Source organism: Tiliqua scincoides, chromosome 5 (genome assembly GCF_035046505.1).
Source record: "Tiliqua scincoides isolate rTilSci1 chromosome 5, rTilSci1.hap2, whole genome shotgun sequence".
Classification (NCBI taxonomy): domain Eukaryota; kingdom Metazoa; phylum Chordata; class Lepidosauria; order Squamata; family Scincidae; genus Tiliqua; species Tiliqua scincoides.
This window is the reverse complement of record NC_089825.1, coordinates 86,228,661-86,252,692: the sequence shown is the minus strand read 5'-3', so window position 1 is coordinate 86,252,692 and position 24,032 is coordinate 86,228,661. Positions and strand designations below refer to the sequence as shown.

At 45.9% G+C, this 24,032-nt stretch overlaps 1 protein-coding gene across 3 annotated transcripts in view; it reads left to right on the top strand.

The window, feature by feature from the left end:
* MLLT6 (MLLT6, PHD finger containing) overlaps positions 1-23,136 on the top strand; it is a 111,016-nt gene extending 87,880 nt beyond the window's left edge. For all 3 annotated transcript variants that reach the window (XM_066627167.1, XM_066627168.1, XM_066627165.1), the window contains exons 13-20: positions 879-945; positions 2,495-2,634; positions 3,501-3,689; positions 4,932-5,020; positions 8,137-8,492; positions 10,437-10,545; positions 11,548-11,904; positions 14,362-23,136. In XM_066627167.1, the coding sequence (XP_066483264.1) occupies positions 879-945; positions 2,495-2,634; positions 3,501-3,689; positions 4,932-5,020; positions 8,137-8,492; positions 10,437-10,545; positions 11,548-11,904; positions 14,362-14,406 (1,352 nt within the window). In that variant the 3' untranslated portion in view covers positions 14,407-23,136. The remainder of the gene's footprint in view (positions 1-878; positions 946-2,494; positions 2,635-3,500; positions 3,690-4,931; positions 5,021-8,136; positions 8,493-10,436; positions 10,546-11,547; positions 11,905-14,361) is intronic.
* The last annotated feature ends 896 nt before the right edge of the window (positions 23,137-24,032 follow it).

Below are 24,032 nucleotides of genomic sequence, written 5' to 3'. Positions count from 1 at the left end.
CACAACAATGTTTCTTGAGACAGGAAATTAATTTTAAGGGTGCACAGAATCCTTTTGGTTTTTCCCAAGAAGTTTCAAGTAGTAGCTTTCATTCTCAGCCAGCAGAGGGTGTGGAGAATATAATGTAGAATCTTAACTGTATAAATATTGAGTTTAGGAAACTTTTGGAATTGTGCTTTGAGAAGATCCATGCTAGACATTATAAGATCTAGGTGGGACCCAGTTCACTTCTGCAAAACAGTTAATATGGCAAGTTCCATAAAGATCTTGCAAACACAGACATGACACTGACAGGCCCATTTGCTTAAATACGGGACTGTTCCATTCCCAGTTACACAGAAAGCAGAGCCCAGTCTTTTGAGCCAAAGAAATTCAGTAGAGGTGTTTAACCCTTTCCTTGCCTACAGTGAACTTCCCCACAGTCTGTCTCCCCAGGAAATTTTCTTTTGAGTCAATCAGTGAACCTGGAAGTGAACTTGTCTGGGAGAAAAGGATGGGCAGGGAGTGTTCCTAGGAGGGTTAGCATCAGGAACTGAGAGGATTCAGGTCCCCCGCACCTGCATGCACTTCACTCCAAAAGTCCTCACCCCTGCTTTATGTATAATTGTGCCAAAGCCAAGTTTTAAAAAAACGAGTCTTATCACGTCTAGTTTGGCCCCCAGATCTATTGCTAAAACTAGGGTTTGAGGCAGGGGTTTGTTTTGGTCCGCAAATGGTTGGCAACCTTCAGTCTCGAAAGGCTATGGTATAAGTCTACAGCACCCAGTATTCCCAGGTGGTCTCCCATCCAAGTACTAACCAGGCCTGACCCTGCTTAGCTTCCAAGATCAGTCCGCAAACTATTGTTTAAAACCGATCATTTATCTTTCCTCTTCCAGAACCAGATTTAGAAGATTGCAATTTTGCCTGTCGAGGTGCATCACCTCAAGAGAGTCTTTCTTCCATGTAAGTTTCTTTTCCTGAAAGAGTGGAGGGGTGTCAGTGTGTGAAATAATGCACTAATGCATTATTACGGATAGGATGAACTATATAGCAGGGAAAGGAAGGCAAAATCACAAGTGCAAGGCAGATTTTGTATCAAGCTGGTTTCCCACATTTTGCAAATACAAAACAAATGTGGAGAGAGCTGTTGTTCTGCACTCAGTGAATCCAAATGGAACTTACAGCTGTAAGATGAAATAGCTCAGTTACTCTGGAGTCCATTAGAGGAGTCTGAATTCTACCAGAATTCTATTTTTTTTTTTTTTTAATTCATGGGTTAAGTAGTTTCCCCTGAGCACTGATTTTTGAAACACATTGGGAATCTTAGGAAACCAGCTTTGTTAATAAGCCTGTCTGGTGCACATTTGATCTGCTTTTTGGGATGAGATACAGCCATATTCCATCCTCTTTGAATGCACAGGATGAAACAGAAATGGTGTCTGCCGTCTGTTTCCCAGACAAACGTGGAATTGTGAGAAGCTTGTAGACAGCCATTTCTATTTCATCTGTTCTTGGAACCAAACTAGGCATGTGTCAGACTGGGAAATAAGGTTTCCCCAAGCATCTAAAATTGGCAGGGGGGTTGAAACTCAAGGAAGTGGGGGGTAGTTGAGGAGATGCTAAATTGCCACTTCTCCCTTGCATTCCTCTCCCCCAGGCATTTTTCTTCCATCATGGCAAGCACACATTTTGGAATCTTAGCTTGGGAAAAGTGCCTGGGGGAAAAGAGTGCAGGGGAAGGTTTAACTGCGCCTCCCTCCCATTTCATCCCTCCAAACTGCACACACTGCTCACAGCTTTTTTTTTTTTTAGATGTTTGGTACGGGTTCTGTCCCAGGTTTGCCACAAGTTTGGCCCTGGCAAGAGGTATAATTTTATGTGCCTGTAGTCCATTTTCCTTGAATTCTTTGATGTGGCCGATATGCCCCCCTTTTTCCTGTTATACACATTCCACCCAATTTGGCGACAGCTCCCCCCCCCCTTCACATAGCCCACTCTGCTCGTGTGGGCTTTATGAAGGGCAGGGGGAAGCTGTTGCCGAATTGTTTACCTTTGGCTTGCAAACTTATTATAATTAGATTGAATAAATGTCTCTAGCCAGGAACGTCTGTATTCTGCATTTCCACAAGCTCGGAATTTGGGACTGGGTGCAGCACTCAGTACCTATAGAATCATAATTTTCAGTTGAAAAGAAAGAGCGTGTTTCTAGCCCTCAAGGCTGGGAGAAAAGATTAAAATATGAAACACTGGGTGAAATCTCAAAAGCAGACTATGGGGCTCCCCCTTTGGTTAGCAATAGCAGAATAATTTATGCAAACTAAGCAAACATAAGCAAACTCTTCCTCATGCATTCAGTTTTCGGAACTGAGCTTTACATGTCTCACAACTAACTAACATGGAGTTCTGAGCTTGAGATAGGGGCAATGTATAGCTTTCTATGGACGAGTGAGGGGTGCAGATTCTAATTCCCACTTCCGATGCCTCTTTTTTCTCCTCCTTGGTCTCTCAACAGGTCCCCCATCAGCAGCCTTCCCACCCTCTTTGACCAGACAGTCTCAACCAGCAGTGGACAGCTGGAAAATGTTCCCCAGGCCACACCAAACATCGAGCAACTCTTAGAGAAACAGGGCAATGGGGAGGCCGGCGTCAACAGTGAGTCACAGGAGAGTGCAGAAGCCCTCTCCTCAGAGGTGGAGGAAAGCCTCAGGTGTTGGCCTCATGGATGGACCACCCCTGGGTTGTTTTTTTTGTTTTTTGTTTATTGCATACTGCCTCATATAGGGTCAAATCATTTGTCCATCTAAATCTGTACGGTTGACACTGACCCACAGTAGCCCTCCAGGGTTTCAGATGGGAGTAATTCCTAGCCCTGCCTGGAGAGGCCAGGGCGTGAACTTGGGATCTTCAGCAAGCAAAGCATGCACCCAACCACTGGCCTCTACCCCCATCCCTATCTTAAAAGAGAATTTCTAGTTCCAAACTACTTGTTCAAGTGAAAGTTTGAAGATTAGGGCTCCCATCCTTCTCAGATGTTGTCTGCCTATCAAAAGAAGAGAAGGATGTTGGAGAACCAATGTGCTGTAATGGTTAGCATAATGGATGTGAGTGGGGAGAACTAAGAACCTGACTGGATGACCTTGGGCCAGTTAACTATCTGTCAGCCTAACTTACCTGACAGAGTTGCGAGGAAAAATATGACATAATCCCATGTGTGCCATCCTGACCTTCTTTGGAGAAAGGGTGGAATGCAAATGGAAGAAATGTATTTATTTATCAAAAACATTTGCCTTTTCCACAAGGCCATGGTAGGTTTTACACAAATAAAAACAGATGTAAGAACAGCAGGAGCAGTAAAGAGGAGAATTCTGGGATAGATTCCACAGAATGTGTTCCTTCCATGTATGCTCTAACTGAGTCACTGCTCTCCTCCCCCGCCCCTCCCCCAATCTGCTCTGTCTCCCAACCCTTCTTCGCTTCTCTCCTCTCCCTGCCCCCCTTCCCACCTACATTTCTTGCAGTTGTAGAAATGCTCAAGGCACTCCATTCACTGCAGAAAGAGAATCAGCGTCTCCAGGAGCAGATCATGACTTTGGCAGCTAAGAAGGAGCGCCTGCAGCTCCTGAATGTCCAGCTTTCTGTCCCATTTCCAGTGGTGACTACCAGCAATGGTCCCTCAGGGCAGGCCCAGTACATCCTGGCCCCCAATGGTAAGACAATTGACAAATTCCTGAGTTGCAGCCAGGACTCTGGAAACCTTTCACTAGAGGCGCCTCTGAAAGCCTGTGTGATGTACTGGTTAGAGTAGCAGTCTAGTACCTGGGAGACTTGGGTTCAAACGTCCACTCAGCAGTGTCACTTACTTGGTGACCTTGGGCTGGTCATTATCTCTGAGACTAGCCCCTCTTCACAAGGTTGCAGTGAGGACAAAAAGGGAGGATCGTCATGCACACGGTTTTGGGTAAGAGGAAAATGAATTAAATGAATATAGGGCTTACCTCAGGGCGGTGTCAGGGAGGTTTCAAGAACCAAGTCAAAACATTTTTATGCATGAGGGTTCTTAATGCTCTTAATGGAGCATTTGTGGTCTTGATTCAAGCCGCCATAAACCTTTTTGCTTTTACCAACTTTTGTTGTTTACTGTGGTTATTTATGTAGAACGTTCACATGTATTTCATGAGTACGTTGCTGCTTTTAATGGTACCATTACATTATTTATCCTTTCGTTAATCTTCCTTTCCTGTTATGAGCCGTTTTGTAGATGAGAGAAGTGGGAAAGTCTCATTTGGATTTTTTTTTTTAATTTAAAACGGGTGCCCAAACCCCGGCCCGGGGGCCACTTGCGGCCCTTGAGGTCTCTTAATGTGGCCCTCAGGGAGCCCCTAGTCTCCAATGAGCCTCTGGCCCTCCGGAGATTTGTTGAAGTCCGCACTGGCTCAACGCAACTTCTCTCAGCGTGACGGCGACTGTTTGACCTCTCATGTGAGCTGTGGGATGAGGGCTCCCTCCACTGCTTGCTCTTTCACATCTGTGATGCAGCAGCGGCAGCAAAGGAAAGGCCAGCCTTGCTTTATGCAAGGCCTTTTATAGGCATTGAGCTATTGCAAGACCTTCATTCGTTCATAAAAGTTCATCTTTAATATATTCATTTATGTAAACTTATGTAAATTTATTCAAATTTTAAATGTAAATTAATTCTTTTTTTCCCTGTCCCCCGACACAGTGTCAGAGAGCTGATGTGGCCCTCCCGCCAAAAACTTTGCACACCCCTGATTTAAAACATCAATGAAATGAAAAAATAAAAAGAGAGATTCTGAGACTTGGTCTTTCCAGAGAGTCATTTTGCCTGGCCCAGATGCTCTTAGTCCCGAATTCAGATATGGGGGCAGTTCAATCAGGAGAATATGGTAGCAAAAGCTCTGCCATTCTCTGATTCACGTCTTCCCTTCTAGCGTGCAGCAGTGACTCGCTGAGTGCCTGCAAGAGCCCCCCTTGCAAGAACAGCTTTGGCATTGAGAATTCGCTTTCCACTTCCTCTGAGGTATGGAGTGTCTGAGTCTCTTCTTTGTACTCTCGTGTCTACCGGAGGCAACTCGCTCATGAAGCAAGATAAAGTGGTCCTTTCAGGCAGTGGATTTTGGGTGCCATTGAGGATAATAGGACATCAGACATACTGCACAAGCACCACTAGGAACTGTTTAGGAGCTGCACAGCAGATATTCTCTGTAGGTTGTGCCCCCTGTTAATTAGTTGGAAGGCCAGTTCCCATTTGCATTTTCAGCCTCAGGCACCGAAAGCTCATGGGCCAGCCCTAACACCAACAGCCTAGTCTTGGCTAACAAGTGTCTTTATATTTCTGCACAGGCACTGTGTCATGCAGTGGCTGTTGTGTTGAAATGACAGTCAGAGGCTCAGTATGGCTGATGGGCCTGCGGGATGCACAATGAGGAACAGGGGTTTAAATGTTTCAGGGGTCGGAAGGATGCTGCTGCTCGGGTTAACTGAATGACAGCAGCCACCAAATTCCTGTCCACCCCTCTCTCTCATCTGGATACTTACAGGATCCTAGCAAATTCAGTTTGCTGTCCACAAGGATACATATACATTCCTGGCTTCCATTCATGGAGCGCAAAGCCAGGTTCCATGTTCGATTCTTCACATGAGAGCTGCTCACCTCTAGCTATTGAGAATTCTGAAGGATCCACTCCACAGGCAGGGAAAGCAGAGGGGATCACAATTAAACACATTGAGGAGGAAGAATCTCCAACCGGTTATCCACTGTCTGCTTATCTTTCACCTTAGTGAAATTATCCATAGGAATTGGAACAGGGAGGGTGTGGGAAGATTAGCCAGAAGAGGGATCAATGGAAATAAATCATACTACAGCTTCTTGGTTGTGGTGGGCCTGCGACTCACTAAAAATTGGGTCGCAACCCACCAGTGGGTTTTGAGAAATGCTCAAGATCCTGTCTAGATCCAAGATCCAATGCTCAAGATCCTGGTTAGCTTTCTTCACCTGCAAATGGCAGACTTCTCAAAGGGGACCAATACACTATTTTGCATGTAGACTCTAACAACACGGCCCAGCTCCAGTTCAAGTGTATGAACATGGAATTTAACCCCCACAGGTAGACTTCTCAGCCCTTGCTGGCCTTTATTGAGAAGCGCTCTTTGATTCAGTCAGCCCCATGTATCTGAATCCTTCAGCTCCTAGTTTTGAGGTAATTTGCTGTAGAATTTCAGCTGTCTAGTTAGAGTGTTAATTTCCTTGTCTGCTGAAGTTTTGCTTCTTGTGTCCCGTATTTCACGACACGTATGAAATATCCCTTTTTCAGGTTTTTTCCTAATAGTCACAATGACTTGGCCTGTGGGTGTACCATGTTTCAGGGACCCGGCTCCTGTGGAGCTACCCTAACAATTTGGATGCTGCCGTGAGTGAGCAAGTCAGTCTGTCAAGTTGGTCAATTCCAAGCATCTTGACATGCGGAGCAGCCTGTCTATAAATCAGACCAGTGGTCTGTGCAACCAAGTGCCGTCTGCTCTGACTTCTTGACAGCCGTCCACAAAAACAGTCACCATGGCAACCAAGAATCTCATTCTGATGGAGAGGATTTGTCTGGCCTTCTCTGGCCACAGTATTTTCTCCTGGTTGGTTGGTTTTTTTCATTTCCAATGGCTGGCTATAGCTAGACCAACCTCTACTGTCACTACTATGCTCTCCTCCATTCTCAATGGAGGTAGTGCTGCTGTATGTCCTTTCTTTAGTCTGCATTAGTTCTCTGGCTTTCAGTTATTTGCTCTACTCAGCTCTGTGCCTTCCCGCATCAGCTGCTGTCCCCTTTGTCCCTGCCTCCAGCCCCTTGTAGCTGGGCCCCTGTTTCCACAGATAGAGTGGCCAACCATCTACGACTAGGCCTGGAGTCTCCAGGAGTCCACATCAATCTCCAAGAGGCTACTGAAAGCAATCTTAGAGATTTAACAGGGCCTCCTTGGCTAAATGACATGACTAGAGGTGAGAGAAAATGGTGATAACGAAATAAAAATACATAACACCGCTTTCTGCACTTTTCATTTTTGTAAAAAACAAACAAACAAATAAAATCATTTTATTTTATTTTTATTATCTAATGGGAGGGTCCACATGAGTAATGACTGTGGCTTCATTTGCTGACACTATACGACCTACGTCACCAACCTAGTACACTTTTAAAGCGATTGTAATTATAATTATAATGGAAATTTTGAATGAAAGTAGTAAAAAATACATAACACCACTTTCTGCACTTCTGTCTTTGGAAAACACTGAAATCTGCAAAATAATAATAATAATAATAATAATAATAATAATAATAATAATAATAATAATAATAATAATAATAAAAACTGTTTTCTCCCACCTCTAGACATGACATGTGCTGGGGGAAGAACAATCTCTAAAATTTCAGTCAGAAGTCAGTCAGAGTTGGCAACCTTAACCCTGGGAAGAACATAAAGGAAAAACAAGAAAACAACAGATTTTGCACCTCCTCACTCTGTTTCTGCCTTGTCTCCTCAAAGACAAGGAAAAATGAGGAAAGTGGAGTGGGGCAGAGGAGATGACTGCTGTAGGAAACAAAGGTTGACACACAAATCTGTGGAAAAAGTGATTGTTTCCTACGAGCCTTTTTAGCCCTGATGTTAGAAACGGATTCCTCCTTGGCTGTGGTCTGACACAAATGAAGCCCCGACTCCAGGTGGATGCAAAGGATAAATAGTCTACCTGTTGCAGGAAAGTTGCTGAATTGAGTCTCCTTGTACAGTTCCTTAAAATGAAACAAAAAGTGCAGGATGTGCTTGGCTTGCTCTCAGCACACCCAACATTTCCTTATTTATTCAAGTCATTGGGGATGAGGCATCTGTGCCCGACATCGCTACTTGCTCCTCATCCTGAGAAGCAAAACAAGACTGGATAATGCAAAAGAGTTTTTAAAACTACAGAATACATGTTGCATACTCATAAAACTTATGTAATTTGCTCACTTTGTAAACTTTCCACAGATAGTAAAATTCTGTTTGGGTGCAGCAGCATTTTGGTTTTTCTAGTGCAGACCAGCGACAGCTGTAGATATGCTCCCCAATGTGCCATAATGATCCTTTCTCTTTCCCCTCTCCCACCAGGATCCTCACTCTGGTTGTCCGAGCAGAAGCAGTTCCTCACTCTCCTTCCACAGCACACCTCCTCCGCTGCCCTTACTGCAACAGAGCCCCGCCTCCCTTCCGCTAACTACTGGGTTGCAGCAACAACCACCAGTGAATGGTATGGCAAGGACAATGGGGACCGCCCACAGTGGTGGTGCCACAGCCAATCACAACCTGGTGGATGGTCTCCTTGGAAACCTGGCAGGAGGACAGCAGGTCCCCATCAATGGTATCCTAGGAGGTCTGAATGGAGCAATGACCACCCAGACGCAGAATCCCCTCTTGGCACAAACCAGTGGTCCCCCAAATCTGCAGCTGTCCACCAATCAAAGCAGGTAAGGCTCAGGCATGAGGAGAGAAGGGGAGGCAACAGGGAAGGAACAGAGAATTCAAAAAGTGGGCTTGAGACCCAGAGACGTTCTGTCTCCCCTCCGTTATATGATTTATTTCCTTTTAAATACAGTAATACATTTCCTTTATGGATCCTTCAGATAGAGCAGTGGTGCCCAAACCCCAGCCTGGGGGCCACTTGCGGCCCTTGGGAGCTCCCAATCTGGCCCACAGGGAGCCCCCAGTCTCTAATGAGCCTCTGGCCCTCCAGAGCCTTGCTGGAGCCCACGCTGGCCCGACGCAACTGCTCTCAGCGTGAGGGCAACTGCTTGACCTCTCACCTGAGTCGTGGGACAAGGGCTCCCTCCACTGCTTGCTGTTTCACGTCTGTGATGCAGCAGTGGCAGCAAAGGAAAGGCTGGCCTTGCTTTGTGCAAGGCCTTTTATAGGCCTTGAGCTACTGCAAGACCTTCATTCATTCATATAAGTTCCATCTCAAATATATTCATTTATGTAAATTTATTCAAATTTCAAATGCAAATTCTTTTTTTTCCTGACCCCTGACAAAGTGTCAGAGAGTTGATGTGGCCCTCCTCCCAAAATGTTTGGACAGCCCTGAGATAGAGCATTTCATGCTGTCTGATATTCAAACCCGTCCCCCCAGTTTTCAACTTCCCTGACAACTGCTGTTTCTGTTTGTGTATATGTGATGTGCTTGTTAGTGGCCCAATTCTGAGTTGCAAGTATGAGTAGCGTTGTTAGAAAACTTGCAGCACAAGCCAAAGCATGTCTACTCAGAAGTAAGCTCCATTGACTTTAATGGGACTTAGTGCGCAATCCTATCCAACTTTCCAGCACCAGTGCAGCCGAAATGCACCTCTGTGACAGCCTCCACACTGCAGGATGCAGCACATGTCCCATTGACACAGCTGCATCAGCCCTGAAAAGTTGGATAGGATTAGCCTCTTACTCCACTGTGTGCATAGGATTGCAGCCTCTGTAACATGGACCAAGTGACCACTAGGGGCAGCAGAGAATGATGAAAAGGGATCAGTGATGGAATACGATTGGGGACCAGTCCTACCAGGAGACAAGGAACTTGTGTGCTCTTTGGTATCTTCTGTTCATTTCAATGAAACTTGTGCAAGCTGGCTTCTCAGTGGACTGTGCCCATGTTGATTAGTAAGAGGTGCACTGCTTAAATTGTCTGCCTTATGGGCTCACCATTTCCAGTGAGAAGAAAACAGCCCTTTGAGGCTTCTCCACAACATCTTTCCTACAAAATAGAGAGCCCAATTCTATCCTCCCCTCCACTAGTGCAGCCATGTCAAAAAGGAGCATATTGGGTCCAGCAGAGAGGGCAGATCTGGAGGTTTTGGAGAGGAAAGGGGATTTAAGTCCCCTTACCCCTCCACGAGTTTCCTGCTCCACAATGCGTCTCCCAGATCTCATTAGCTGGAAGTTCAAGGAAGTCCTTGGAAGTCCAAGGAGAAAAAGGGGGGTAGGGAGGCTGCAAAAATAGGGGATAGGACCTGGCATGCACCATCACCACTGGATTCAGCCCCTCCCACAGTCTCCCCCCCCCATTCCAACTCTCTCCCTGCTCAGTTTCACCCCTCCCTGCTGTTTCACACACACACACCCTGCCACCTCCTCCACAGCCTTACCTGCTCCAGCATTCGCAGACAGGTCCCTCAATGGATGGGGAGTGCTGTTGCCTTTTGTGGCAACAATCCCCAAATAGCTGCTGATGGAACACTCCATGCTCCATTGGCAGCCAGTCTTCCGCTGTCGCAAAACCCTCCATAGCACAGCCTGATCCTGGGATTGGGTTTGGGATTGCATGGGATTGGGATGAAAAGTGGGTTTTTCTCTGTTTCTGTGACCTCCATCATGCCTTTGACGGGTTGTGCTCACCTCCCCTTCCTGCTCGCCTCCTCTTCCCATAGTATACCTGGCACAAGCCACCTGACAGAGCAGCAGCGGCAGCTCCTCAGCCAACATGAACTCCAGCTCCAGCAACTGCAGCAACTTCTGACATCACAGCCGCTCAGCACGGTATGTTCCTCCTGGTCAGTGTGGGTTGTTTACATGGTTAAATCTGAGGGACAAGCAAGGTGTAGCCGGTCATGGAATTCCCCAAAAAGAAAGGCAAGGCTTCTTCTAAGCCAGATAGCTGGGATGGAGGTGGGGTTGCTCTGCAAAAGTTTGGCCTTTTCTTCTAAGGCTTGATGGACCTGATGCTTCCTTGCTCATCAGCCCAAGCAAAATGCCACGAGACTGCTCTGGGTCAGTGGTGCAGCTAAGGGAGGGCCAGGGGGGTTCATTATCTCGGGTAACTTGCCTTGTCTTAGAGGCTTCCAAAGGACACTTCTGATTTTTGATGGAAACTGGAAGTGCCTTTCAGGGACCTCTAAAACACCCCCAAAAGGCTTGGTACCTAGGGCCTCAGAAGGTACCCATTACCCCACAGGCCTCAGAAGGCTTCCTGGAGGCCTACAAAAGGCACTTTTGCAAAAAAAAACAAAAAAAACCATGACATCTATTTATTTATTTTTCACATTTTTATGCCGCCCTTCCTCCAAAGAGCTCAGGGCGGTTTACACAGCTGCTCGTCCCCTCTTTCTTGTCCTCACAACAACCCTGTGAGGTAGGTGAGGCTGAGAGAAAGTGACTGGCCCAAGGTCACCCAGGAAGCTTTGTGGCTGAGGGGGGATTTGAACCTGGATCATCCAGGTCTAAGTCCACCTCCCAAACCACTACACCACCCTGGCTCTCAAAATGCCCTTTGGGGTCCTCTAAAATGTTGTATGGGAGGTTGTTAAAAATGGGGGGGGGAGTATTATGGGTGTTATTCATTTTTATGCCCCTGGATGACAAATGTCTTAGCTATGGCATTGCTCTGAGCATGCACCCAGCACCATGTTCACATTGCATATGAAGATGTCAAGCAACAATTCAAAGAGAAGCATGTTATGGTCTCTCTCCTACTACGTGCATGTGGTGTAGGGCCTGCTGCTCAGCTCTTTCTGTGACTTACTTTATGCTTTTGGTTCCCAGGAACAGCAGGCTTTGGTGTTCCAGATGATTCAGCAGATTCAGCAGAAAAGAGAACTCCAGAGGCTACAGATGACAGGTTCCTCCCAACTGCCTATGACCGGTCTCGTCCCGGCTACCTCCACATCTCTCCTTCACTCCAACAGCACTGCGCCATCCACGGCAAGCAACACCCTCCTTTCCTCCATCTCCCCTCAACAGCTCAATCCAGCCGGTTCCTTGATGGCTTCCCCGCCGCTCAGTACCCCTGGGAACAGCCTAATGTCCGCTGCAGCAGGGACAGCTATCCCACCTGTCCTCACTGCACAAACAAACCCTTTCCTCAGTCTGCAGGGTGACAGCTGCGGCCAGAAAGGAATGGTGAGTAACTTGTGAATGAGCTAAACCTGGGAATCACCTCTTGTTTTATTATTTACTCATTTAAAGTATTTCTAGCCCATCTTTCCAGTTAGGAACCCCTTAAAGCACTGCACAAGAATCAGTACAAAGCCTACTAAGGCTACTAAAGGTGCAATCCAAACACCCCCTTGGCCAGCACAAGTCGCTTGTGCTGGTCCAGGATTGTTGCAAACATGCCATAAGGCACATTTGTGCTGATGTGAGTTGGAGAAGCCGGCACAAGGGTGTGCACCGGCTTCCCCATGCCAGCACAGGCCCCAGGCCAAGTAATTTTGTGCTGGCCTTTCCAGGCCAGCGTGGGGGTTTGGGGAGGCATGGGGAGGGTGAGAAGGAGGTGGGGAGAAGGTGTTTCAGGACAGGGGGGAAAGTAGGCAGTCCCATGGGTAGGGGGCAAGACCAGGATCTGGCACTTATGCTGGATCCTAGCCCCGTTCCCGGACAGTCTGAGGCAGATCCAAGTAGACCAGTGTTATTCAAACTGTGCGGCGCGGCTCTTTAGGGAGGTGCCAGGAACTCAAAGGGGAGGCGCGGGATGTCCTCTTGCAGCGATACAGTCACACCCCTGGGCAGAATATGAGCCCGTCTTCTGCCCGTCTTCTGCGCTTTTTTTTTTAAAGCAGAAGAAACGGGAGTTGCTCAGCTAGGAGAGTGGCTGCCACCGCCCCGCCCTCTTCTCCCTCCACTCCGAGGCTGCCACCTTCTGTGTTTGCTGCATGTTGTTTGCTCAGCTTGCAGTCCTTAACCCTCGCTGATCCTTGTCTGGTTGGTTCCTAGTTCCCAGCCTGGGATCGCTTCTGGGGAGGGGGTTGAAAAGTGAAATCTCTCTTTTCAACCCCCTCCCCTCTTCCACTCCCCCCTTTCGATCTCCAAACCTTCCTGCTTTCCTCCCCCTCCCCAAATAAAACACTTCCCATTTTACCAGTCACTAGGGGTCTTAAAGTTGCTTCCATGCAGTTGGCAAAGGGGAGGGGGGAGAAAGAGAAGCAGGCACTTTCCTTGGCCAGGAGCAGAAAAAGGGTACTGTTTTTAAAGTGATTTATTAATCTTGTTTGACTGAAGAGGAGAGGCTGTATTTTTAAAGTGATGAATCTTGCTATTTGAAGGGAATACTTATCAGCCATTGATGAAGTGATTGCCAGCCCAGTCCTATCCACACTTTCCTGGGAGTAAGCCCCATTGACTCTAATGAGACTTACTTCTGAGTAGACATGCATAGGCTTGAGCTGTGCATCTCCTAGTATAGGAGACAAATCAGCTTCCTAACCAAACCCTTATCAGCTCTGATATATTTTCATGGTCTATTTTTGTTTTCCCCACCAGCTGCTGGAAAAATTTAATTTCATTAAATTAATAAAGGGTTCAATCCTATCCAAGGAGAATGGGAGAAATGACTAGTTGGATTGGGGTCCACAGGGGTGTGTGTGTGTGTAATGTTGGTCAGACTGGTTGTTCACAAAAGTTCATTTGATAAAACAATTCTATTCATATGCTTACAAAGTTAAAAAAATGAGTCTTCCTGGACCAGACAAAATCTACCTACTCCAGCATCCTGTCTCCAACAGTGATCAGCAGGTGATCATTTATAAAGCATGTATATTGCTGTGTATTAATAATATATTTTTAAGATCTGCATTTAATTAATGATATGATTAATACATATTTAATATTATATTATAATATAATATTATAATATTGTATTTAATATAGTTAATATTTCTGGCCACTCCCTGTTTAATTATGTCACTTCCAGCCGTCAGGAACATGATGGGGAGTCATGGCCAACAGCCACATGGGTCAAGGGAGCCACTGGCCGGAAAAGTTTGAGTACCACTGAAGTAGACCCATTGGGACCCCTGCAGCACAACATGGGCTAAAGGGAATTATTTCCTCTTGCCTCGGGCCAAACCACAGCCAGCCCAAAACTTGTGCTAGATACAGCCCAGGCCCACCAGCCTGCCTGTTCGAGCGCAGGTTAGGATTGCACTGCCCACCTACTAAGCCTACTAAGGCTATCTAGCTTTTGGCTGAGCTGCTGTGATGTCACAGAATGTTCACACAGATTCAGTGTCAGTCGTGGAATTGTGACAGGCTGCGTGGCTGCCACGCTGGAAGTGAAAGATCATTTTGGCTGAGGCTGCCAACACCTCATGCGTAGCCCCAGGAATCAAGTTAGGCCACATTCAGTTGGCAGAAAGAGGGGGAAACAGGTAGGATATATTTGGATGCGGAAAAACTGAAGTCTGGAAAGATTCATAATAGGAAGACTCTTCAGGCTTTGGCTATTCCTGAGCCAATTGCTTTAATTCCCTACCTGCTTTATTTTTTCCTTTCTTTCTTTTTCTTTTTTACTTTTACTGCTGTTCAATACACAACTGGTTTAGACAGTTCTGTACCTCTGTCCTTTTTTTTTCCCTTTAGGGCATGAATGAGAAGGGTGGTGCCCCCATCCAGGACAAAGGCTAACTTTGGGCATGCCAGGCTGCTCTCTTCCATAGGAAAACCATCTCTCCCTGAGCCACGGATCCCAAAAGGTGGAGTGACCGAGAAAGTCTTCCAGCCTTGGGCAGGGCAACGCCAACCAGAGGAGTGTCAGGAGTCCGCGTTCCTTGCTTCGGAGCCCCGTTGGTCTGGGCCCTTCCAAAGAAGGCAACTGGAGCAAACACACCTTCCCTCTCACTGGCTTTGTCGACTGTGCTGCACTTATTTCAAGAGAAGTTGCACTTCCGGGGGAAAAGAAGTCCCCACCCTGCCTCCCAAGGGTTGGCTGTGCTCATGACCCAGGCGGCAGCAACGATATCTTTGCAGAGCAGTGCATTTCCAAACCAGGTCTAAGAAATCCAACCAGCTGTTCAGAAGCAAGAGGGGGCATACACAGCAAAATGGGATGAGATGGAGCTTTGGAGGTCTCCATCATGTCAGTGGGCAAGAATGGGAGAAATACGAGCTGGAGCAATTCCACAATTCTGTACTGAGAGTTTCCCTCCCATGAGGTCAGCAGATGTACATGTGGATGTGGCTTCACTCCATCTTATTGGGATGGAGATCTGCTGGAGGAAAAAAATCAGTCTGAGTGTGGCTGACGTCACCTTTGTTTTCCCACATCTCCCACAGTTACCAGGAGGCTTTCTGTTAAAAATCAGCCTGGAGAAATCAGCCCCTTGCTAACCTTTGTGTTTGAATAAGACTCTTCTCTTTCTCACCTTCAGGAGCCTTTGCTGGCAGCCTATGGCTTGAGAAGGCCAGTGCTAATAGGTGTCTATACTTACCATCGAGGTGCTTTCCAGCTACCCAGGAGGGTGTTTTCCTTCTCTAGTGGGTCAGCCACTCAAAGCCATCACCAAAGAGACAGGATGGAGAGGTTGTCTAGGGGCAGGAGCACCCACACCAAAGCCACTGTGTTGGGACCGCTATTTGCCTCTGCGGTTGACTCTAGGTGGGATCAGATCCTAGCTGATGAGAACATTGGTCTTCCCATCACCGCAAGCCCTCTCCTATCTCCATTTTGTAGCCAGATGACTTGGCAAAGACACCAGATCCCTTCTCCCCTCAACCAATTTTTTTTTTAAGGATGCTGTGATGAGGGGACAGGAGGATCAAGGCCAGTTGTCTACAGGACCCCCCAGCCAGCCCTATCCACTGGATAAATCTAGAGCTCTGAAGGGGTGAGACTCCGGGTGACCGAAACACCAAGGGTCTTAAAAAGCGTTTCCTGCATCCACGGATATACAGTCATTTTAGGCACAGTCTGCGCCACCTCCTCCAATTTGCACTACTCTTGATCCATTGGTGGTGAGTGTGTGCCGATGACCCCAGAAGAAACCACTGCTGTTCACATTCACTTTTTTGTGTGTGTGCATTTTGTTTTTGTTTTTCTTCTTTTTTTGGAAAACGATTGAAAGAAAAATACTTGCCATGGGCTCGAGTGGACTTTAAAAAGAAGAAAAGAAACAGTTACTTTTCAGGATTTCTTTTGGTTTGTTTGTTTTATCCAGACTTATCCAGTGTTTTGCTCCAATGCAGTGTGTTGCAGGGGGTGGGGGTGGGAGATTACGTTTTTTTTGTTTGGTTTTTTGTTTAACAGAAAGCTACTGGAAACTGATGAGAATAGCGGCAAGTATTCCAAATTGAAACCAGGAAGTTCCCCTTATGGCAGCTTCAACGCAGATTAAGGAGCAGCTAGAAAACAGAACACTTGATGCTTGATGTACTCTTCATTTTTTTCTGCTGAGTGTTAAAAAAAAATGGACAGGCACCTCCAGAGCCAACACGATGCACTTATTGTTTATACAGAAAGTCTCACCTTTTAATTCATCCAGACCAGCACTTCTGCGGCATTCCAGTTCAATGTTGTCTTTCCCCCTTCTAGTGAATCTAATCATTAGTCCCTATCTGTGCGTTGCTGATTTTTTTTTTTTTTTAAAGACAAATCAGCAAGTACACAGAACAGTGTTTTGGAAGTAGTGGGGGCTAAATCCAGCCCCGTACTCCTCCTTGTAAACATGGACTGTGGCTATCTCTAGTTTTCTGATTGTTGTTAATGTGTACAAGTTCATAATAGGATTGGGCGGGGGGGAGGGGATTGCTTCTGCAGGTCCTGCAGAGTTCCTCATCTAATCAAGCACGCAGACCTGAGCTTCCTAGTTGGATTGGGACATATATGCTTCCCAACACTATGCAAGTTCCTGTCTCTTCCTGGAACTGCAGGCTTGATTGTCTGAAGCTTTTTTTTCCCCCTCCCCCTCCCCCTCTATTAATAAATGCTGAATTTGCACAATTGCACCCATGCACTTGCAAATAAGTGATAGGAAGAAAATAAAATTGTGTGGGAGGGATCCAAGATTGAATGGCAAAGTGGCTTCATTTAGCTTCAGCTAAAAGAAGGGGAGCGAATAGGCACACAGGTGAAAATGGCAACCAGGTGCAAAAAAGCAAATTCATTTTTAATTTTTTTTGTTTGTTTTAAGAAAATGGTTCTGAAAATGGAGGAAGAATAGGACAAGGCTTCTATCTAGACCAGGGGTGCCCAAATCCCAGCCCGGAGGCCACTTGCGGCCCTCGGGGACTCCCAGTGCGGCCCACGGGGAGCTCCCAGTCTCCAATGAGTCTATGGCCCTCTGGAGACTTCCTGGAGCCCCTGCTGGCCCAGCGCAACTGCTCTCAGGATGAGGATGACTGTTCCACCACTTGCATGAGCTGTGGGACGAGGGCTCCCTCTACTGTTTGCTGTTTCATGTGCTTGATGCAGCAGTGAAGGAAAGGCTGGCCATGCTTTGTGCAAGGACTTTTATAGGCCTTGAGCTATTGCAAGACCTTCACTCATTCATATAAGTTCCATCTCTAAAACATCCATTTATGTAAATGTATGTAAATTGATTCAAATTTGAAATGTAAATTAATTTTTTCCCCAGCCTCTCGCACAGTGTCAGAGAGATGATGGGGCCCTCCTGCCAAAACGTTTGGACTCCCCAGGTCTAGACCAGTGACAGAGAGGTTTGTACCTCTTTAATAAGAGCATAGCTATGAACTGTATTTTGAATCCTGCAGTGTAAAGCTAATGCATGGGCAGGCAAGTATTTGCAGAAAGAATTAACACTCATGGTGGGGGGGGGGAGTGAAATTGCATTAACCCTTGCACTGCCCACAAATCCCTCCTGCTGCTTGCTGCTTTTACTTGTGATTCCCCTCCCCCTGCAGAATTTGCCTGGGTGAGTTGGCAGCCATGGAAGCAACAGATTGGCAGGGAGTGCCCCCCTCCATCTGCCCTCTCACCCTATGGCTCTTCCTCCTTTGCCCAGTATTGGAAAAGGAAGAGGGGAATGGACAAAAGATGAAGTGTGGAGCAGAGAAGAGTGGTGAGTTAGAACATCACACCGACCACTCTCCTCCACACTCCCTCAACTGTTCCATCTCCCTCTTCCTTTCCCAATCTAGGGAGTAGGAGGAGTAGAAGCTGGCACATTGCAGGAAACGGAGGGAGGGAGCATTTGGCATATTGCCTCAGTCACTTGGAACCCGTATTCCCGAAATCGTGCCAGTTGGCTGGTCAGACACCAACCACTTTACTCACAAGCAGAGGTTGGGCTTGGGTAACGGAATACGCAGGCAGCATTGTGCCCTTATGTGCGTGGAGAGGAAATCCCACACTCACCCCATAGCACTTTCAAGGACTGTTTGTCAATATTCAACCTTACTCTCCACTTGCTGCCCCCTAGTGGTTCGAAGAAAACATTTTTCTCCTTGAAGCCTGCTTCCAGCCCTTTAGTGTCTCCAGTTGGCTGACACCAATGGGGAGGTTTCATACTGGGGCAAATAGCATGTGGGGGGGGGGGAGGTATCCATATTAGAACTGTGACAGGGCAAAGGGTTAAAGCTCCCTCCTTCCTGCCCTGCAGTCTGGATTTGGTCCTATTTTTAAAACAAGAAGCATGTCAATTCTCCCGAGAGGCTTAATGCCGTATGGAGTTTGTCCCGTCTTAAGAAACAATTCAGGCTTTCACAACTTGTGACCCACCAGGCTGAACACTACCTGCCAACCATACCTTGTGGCTTTTGAAATGCTTGCTTGGAAACAGGAGATTTATTGAGCCCCAGGTGGACTTCCCTGTTTGGCTGGTGGGTTATGCATGGTTTGGCTTGTGCAGTCCTGGCAGAAGATCAGCCTATCCTGAACAAACATCTGGATTGCATGACTGATCCAAGAGGGGCCAATCCGTGAATGGTCCTGGCCTTTGGGGACACCAGGAAAGACTACAGGGAGTTTTGGCCTGTGGGATTCTATGACGCTAGATCAGCCATTTTCAACCTCTTTCATCTCATCGGTTTTTTGACAGTTGACAAGGCACACCATGCTGCTGGTGGGGGGCTCACATCCCCCAGTGGTCCTACTAACAAATGGCCTTCCCCAAACCCCCATGGCACCCCTGTGAACCATTCGTGGCATACCAGTGTGCCGCGGCCCACTGGTTGAAAATTGCTGCCCTAGATATTCAGCTGTTTCGACAAGCAAGTGCCACATTTGTCTAAACAGGAGTTAGTGGAGGGATTTTTCTGGGGAAGACTTCATGTGCTCAAAGAGTGGGGCATAGGTGCTCTCCAGAGCATCTGCTCTCTCTGCATGTTTGGGGATATATGTGCACTGTGCTGATTAGCTGGAGACTTGTAAAGTTTCAAAGCCACCTTCCTACTTCCCCAACAGATCAGCATTCAATTTGTTGATAAGTATGTTTGCCCAAAGCATTGGAGGGGTGGGTGGGTCTAGGGAGTCAGACTCTCACTGCTGGAGGAAAAACACACCAAGCCTTTTTGAAGGTCCATCTGTGTGCACCTGTGATTAAACAAGTTTATTACTTATCTCACTTACCCTATTCAGGTTGCCCAGACAGCTTGTATCAAGGGAAGTTGTGCATGTCGGAATGTAGTTGTTCTGGTGAATTCTCTAGAAGATGCTCACTGGCTTCAGTAAGCATTTGCATCAGAGTAGATCTCAAGTTGTTTTCTTTAGAAACTCAGTAGAGAAAGATGGAGAAGTTCGAAATGAGGAGAGAGAAATAAAAAGGAAGCACTTATTTCTGGCATCGTCCAAAGGCACCCTCTCTCATTTTGAAGTGTCAGCTCTGTTCATCTCCATCCAGTCTCTGCTTCAGTTCTGTCTCACTATCTCCTAAGAGGCTGGTTTGTTTCAGACCTTACTTTATACTGACATGGGTCAATAAGGCCTGCATTAACTTTGCTTCTGAATAGTTAGCGTGGGGTTGGTCGGCAGCTAGCTTCCTTGGGCCAAGTCTTCCGAGGGCAGGTTTCACCCTAGTCCTCCTTTACCAAAGGCAGGAGGAAGGGGATCACATTGAGGATCCCACCCTGAGGAGCAGTAAGACTTGGCTTCTCGAAGTGACCCAGCCTCAGTCCTGCCATGAGGCAGTGGATTTTGAGTGCCATTAAAGTGGCAGAATGGGAGACAGACCTATCTCTTGGGGCAGAATCCACCAGAATATTCTCCTGTGCAAGCCACTTTGAAGCGGCCCAGTAGTTCCTTTGCACAGGAGACTATCCCAGTGGCTTGCTTGCTTTCCACTTCCTGTGGAAAACTTAAGTCTACCTAAGTCCAGTATTGTCTTTACTGACTGGCAGTGGCTTTTCAGGGTTTTTGCAGAGGGATCTTTCCCAGCCCTAACTGGGAATTGAATCTGGGGAGATGCCAGGGATCGAACCTCGGACCGGCTGCATGAATCAGGCCTACAGAATGCAACAGGCAAGGTATAACGTAAGCCCTGCAAGATCAGACCAAGATGTCATCAGCTTCCTGTTCTCAACAGTTGCTAGCCAAATATTTCCAGGCAACCCACAAGCAAGCTGTGACGGCAGTGGCCTTTATCCCCCAGTATCTGAAAGGTACACTTTCTGGGAACATGGTGGTTCTGTTTATTGTGGGTAGATAGACCTGCTGATAGACCTATGCTATCAAAATCATCTAAGCCAGCACAACCAGCAGCAGTGAGTTCTCTAGTTTAATTATATGTTCTGTGAAGAAGTACTATCTTGTTGGTCCTGAATTTGCTGTCGGTCAGTTTCAATGAGTGGCCCTGAGTGGAAATGTTGCAAAAGAAGGTGAGAAATCTGTATTCTCTCTCTGTTTTCCCTGTTAGGGATAACATATAGAGAATTGCATATGTTTTTCCTAACTAGGCAAATAGTAGGCAGGGGTGTGCACTTTAGATTGGGAAAACAGTGCAGGGGGAGGAGATTGAAACCCCCCCCCCCAGCACTACAGTCCTGATCCTATTCAACCTCTTTCCACCACCACCCCCAGCTTTTAAAGTCTACTAAAACAAGGAAGGTGTCTGCTCATGGATCTTCTCTACCTTGTCCAGTTTGGCCATGAGTTGCCTTCTTGGGGGGGGGAGTGGCGGGGGAGCACTTTAGCCTTTCCTCATAAGGAAGGTGCTCCAAACCCCTTGATCACTTAAGGTACTTCTCCATCTGATGCACCCTTCCAGCAAACCTAGATGTCAAAAACTGACTCAGTAGTGAAACTGACATGAAAGTTAACAGGCTTAAGATCCATGATACAAAAAAAAAAAAAAGTGATGTTTGAAGCATCCTGGAAAGGTGCTTTGGAAGAGCACTGTGGTCTCTCTCGGTAGGAAGAGAGCAAAAATAAAATTGGAAAAGGACAATTCCATGCTTTGGTTGCACTGGGGTATATTTCTTTACCCATCTTTTGATGCTAATGTCTCATTTAGTATATTGCCTGTGTCTTTAACACACACAACCCCTGTTGTTATTTTTAATTAAAGAGGAAAATATGTGTATATTTTTGGCAATTAAGGTAATGTAGCTAAGATATATTTTTTTCATGCTGCTTGACCGTTCTTTGTTATAATAAATGTTAATATCAAATACCTTTTAAAAAAACAGAAAAATAAAACCATGGGTGTTACCCCCCCCCCTCAAAAAAATTTAACTAAGCATAGAGTTAAATGGTATAATATGGGAATCGGTGGGTGATTCCCCCCCCCCCATTTTACTGCAAGCACTGGTTAAAAGGTATTGAGGTTTACCAACTATGCTGGAAGTGTTCAAGTTAGAAAATTTCAGTGTAGCTTGTTCTCACAAAGAAATGGGGAAATGAACTGGAAATAGGTGAGAATTTTCAGAGACTTTGTTTCAGCAAAGAAGACAAGGGCACACTGTTAAGCCACAGAAAGCAGGAGGGACTAAAGGCAGTTGGTTAAAAAAAAAAATCACCATGAAAACCAGTAATTAAAAATGTGATTCCAGCAGTGCAATTTTATTCTTGGTGCAAGACTTTTGTAGGTAAAAGGACAGCTTTAAGAATAAGATTTTTTTTAAAAGACAACAGGGAACTTTAGTTTTTAAACAGATATTTCTCTAATTCTGTGGTTTCTTAATTTTGTTCTGTCCCCACCCAGTTGGGTGAAACTGAAAAACAACCACCTTAAAGTCCAATTCACACAAACAATGGGTGAGTGTGTAAAATTGAGAATATGTCATTTTAAAATTTTACCACCTCCTTTGCTGCAGTCCTCTTTGGCTTCACCCACTTTCAGTGGTTTCCAGGTGATTGCAGTCTTTCTCAGGCAGCTTCCAGATCCACCATGCAAACCAGGAATCATTGCAAAGTTGGGTTTCACCTTTTACCCCCTTAACCCACTTCTGGTTTGGAAGGCTGCATATAATTGATTGTGGTTCATCACCATCAGGCAAATGGAAGCCGGAACAGATGTTTGAGACCCAGGGTTTGAGCCAGTTTAATCCAACAGTGTAAGGGCATTTGGAGGCAATAATGGCGTTTGAAATCTCCTACCCAAATCAAACCACCAGCGTTTCTCTCCCTCATTTGATTGACTGTGATGACAAGAAAGACACTGCCTAAATTTGCAAATCAGTTGTCACTTTGATTCATCCCTTTGATTCATTCTTGGTTTTTAATTAGCATCCTGTTTCAGATCATGTTGACTTCTGTCTCTTGGAACTTCAAACTAGGTGGAAGTTGGTGTTGACAACCATGCTTCAGACCAAGGCTTCGTTTTTGTAGTTGCAGCCAACCACGTTGTAGAAGTGAGTCACAAAATCAGGAATATGCAAATACCACATTTTGGAATGGGTGAAGGACAAGTAGCAGATTTGAAAACTGCAAGGGGACAAATTCCCTATCTGTAAAACATCCATGTTAAATGTTAATTTAAAAATGTGGAAATGGCAAGCAAACTATGAATATTTCTAGGAATATTTTGTGCAGCTCTACTGGAAAAGAATTGCAAGAGGCTAACTGCTATTACAACAAAAGAAGCAGAACAAAAATGTGTACGTTTTCTTCCTATTGTCTTTTGTTAATCTCTAGTTGGGTTTCTGGGAATGTATAGCATTTCTTTTAGATCATCTGAATGAACAGATATTTCTCATTTGGGAAAGCATGAGTGAAGCTGAAACTTCATGACATATTTTTCCTATGAGCAAATCCGCCACTGCAGCGAATAGCAGAGGGGAAAACTCAGACACCAAATTCTTGCTTATTTTCCTTTTCTTCCACCTCCTGTCAAAGTATGCTGCGGGATAAAATGTCCTTGTATCACTGCTGTATTTGTATAACCAGGCAGCTGTTTCAGCCTTGTTCTTTTAATTACAAAGTTTTCCAGATAAAAAATAAAACAGGGCAACATTTTGAAAAATATACACACTGTCATTTGTAGTTTTCTTTACATTTTTCTTAACTACAGCTTTAAGCATGGAGTGTGCGACTCAAAAATAATTAAAAATGAGTAAAATCGAATAATTTGGTCCAAAAAAATAATGTTCCCTAGGCACAATTTGGACATGCAGGAGCAGTGCTGGTCACCCAATCAAACTCTGGAGCATCAACACAATTGATTCGAAGAGGATGAGTGTGATCCTTGAAAAATGAGGTTCAGGGCAGAAAAACGATGACCCTGGGGTCATCGAAAAAAAACTCCAAACAAAAATTCCCCTAGGCACACCATGGACATGCAGGAGTAGTGCTGGTCACCCAAGGAAACTGGAGCATCAACGGAGTTGATTGGGAGAGGATGAGGGTGTTTGTGGAAAAATGAGGTTCAGGCCAGAAAACGATGACCCCGGGGTCATCGAAAAAAGAGGTCGGAAAAAAAGAATTTTCAGTAGGCACAATTTTGATATGCAGGAGCACTGCTGGTCGCCCAAGGAAACTCTGGAGCATGAATAGAGTTGGTTGGGAGAGGATGAGGTCGATCATTGAAAAATGAGGTTCAGGCCAGAAAAACGATGACCATCGAAAATGTAGGTCCAAAAAAATAATTGTCCCTAGACACAATTTCGACATGCAGGAGCAGTACTGCTCACCCAATGAAACTTTGGAGCATGAACAGGAAGCTCTGGAGAATCAACCCAAGGAAGCTCTGGAGAATCAACAGAGTTGTTTGGAAGAGGATGAGTGCGATCGTGAAAAAATCGGGTTAAGGCAAAAAAAAAAACAATGACCCCGGGGTCATCGAAAAATTAGGTCCCAAAATTTTTTTTTTCCTAAGCACACTTTGGACATGCAGGAGCTGTGCTGGTCACCCAAAGAAGCTCTG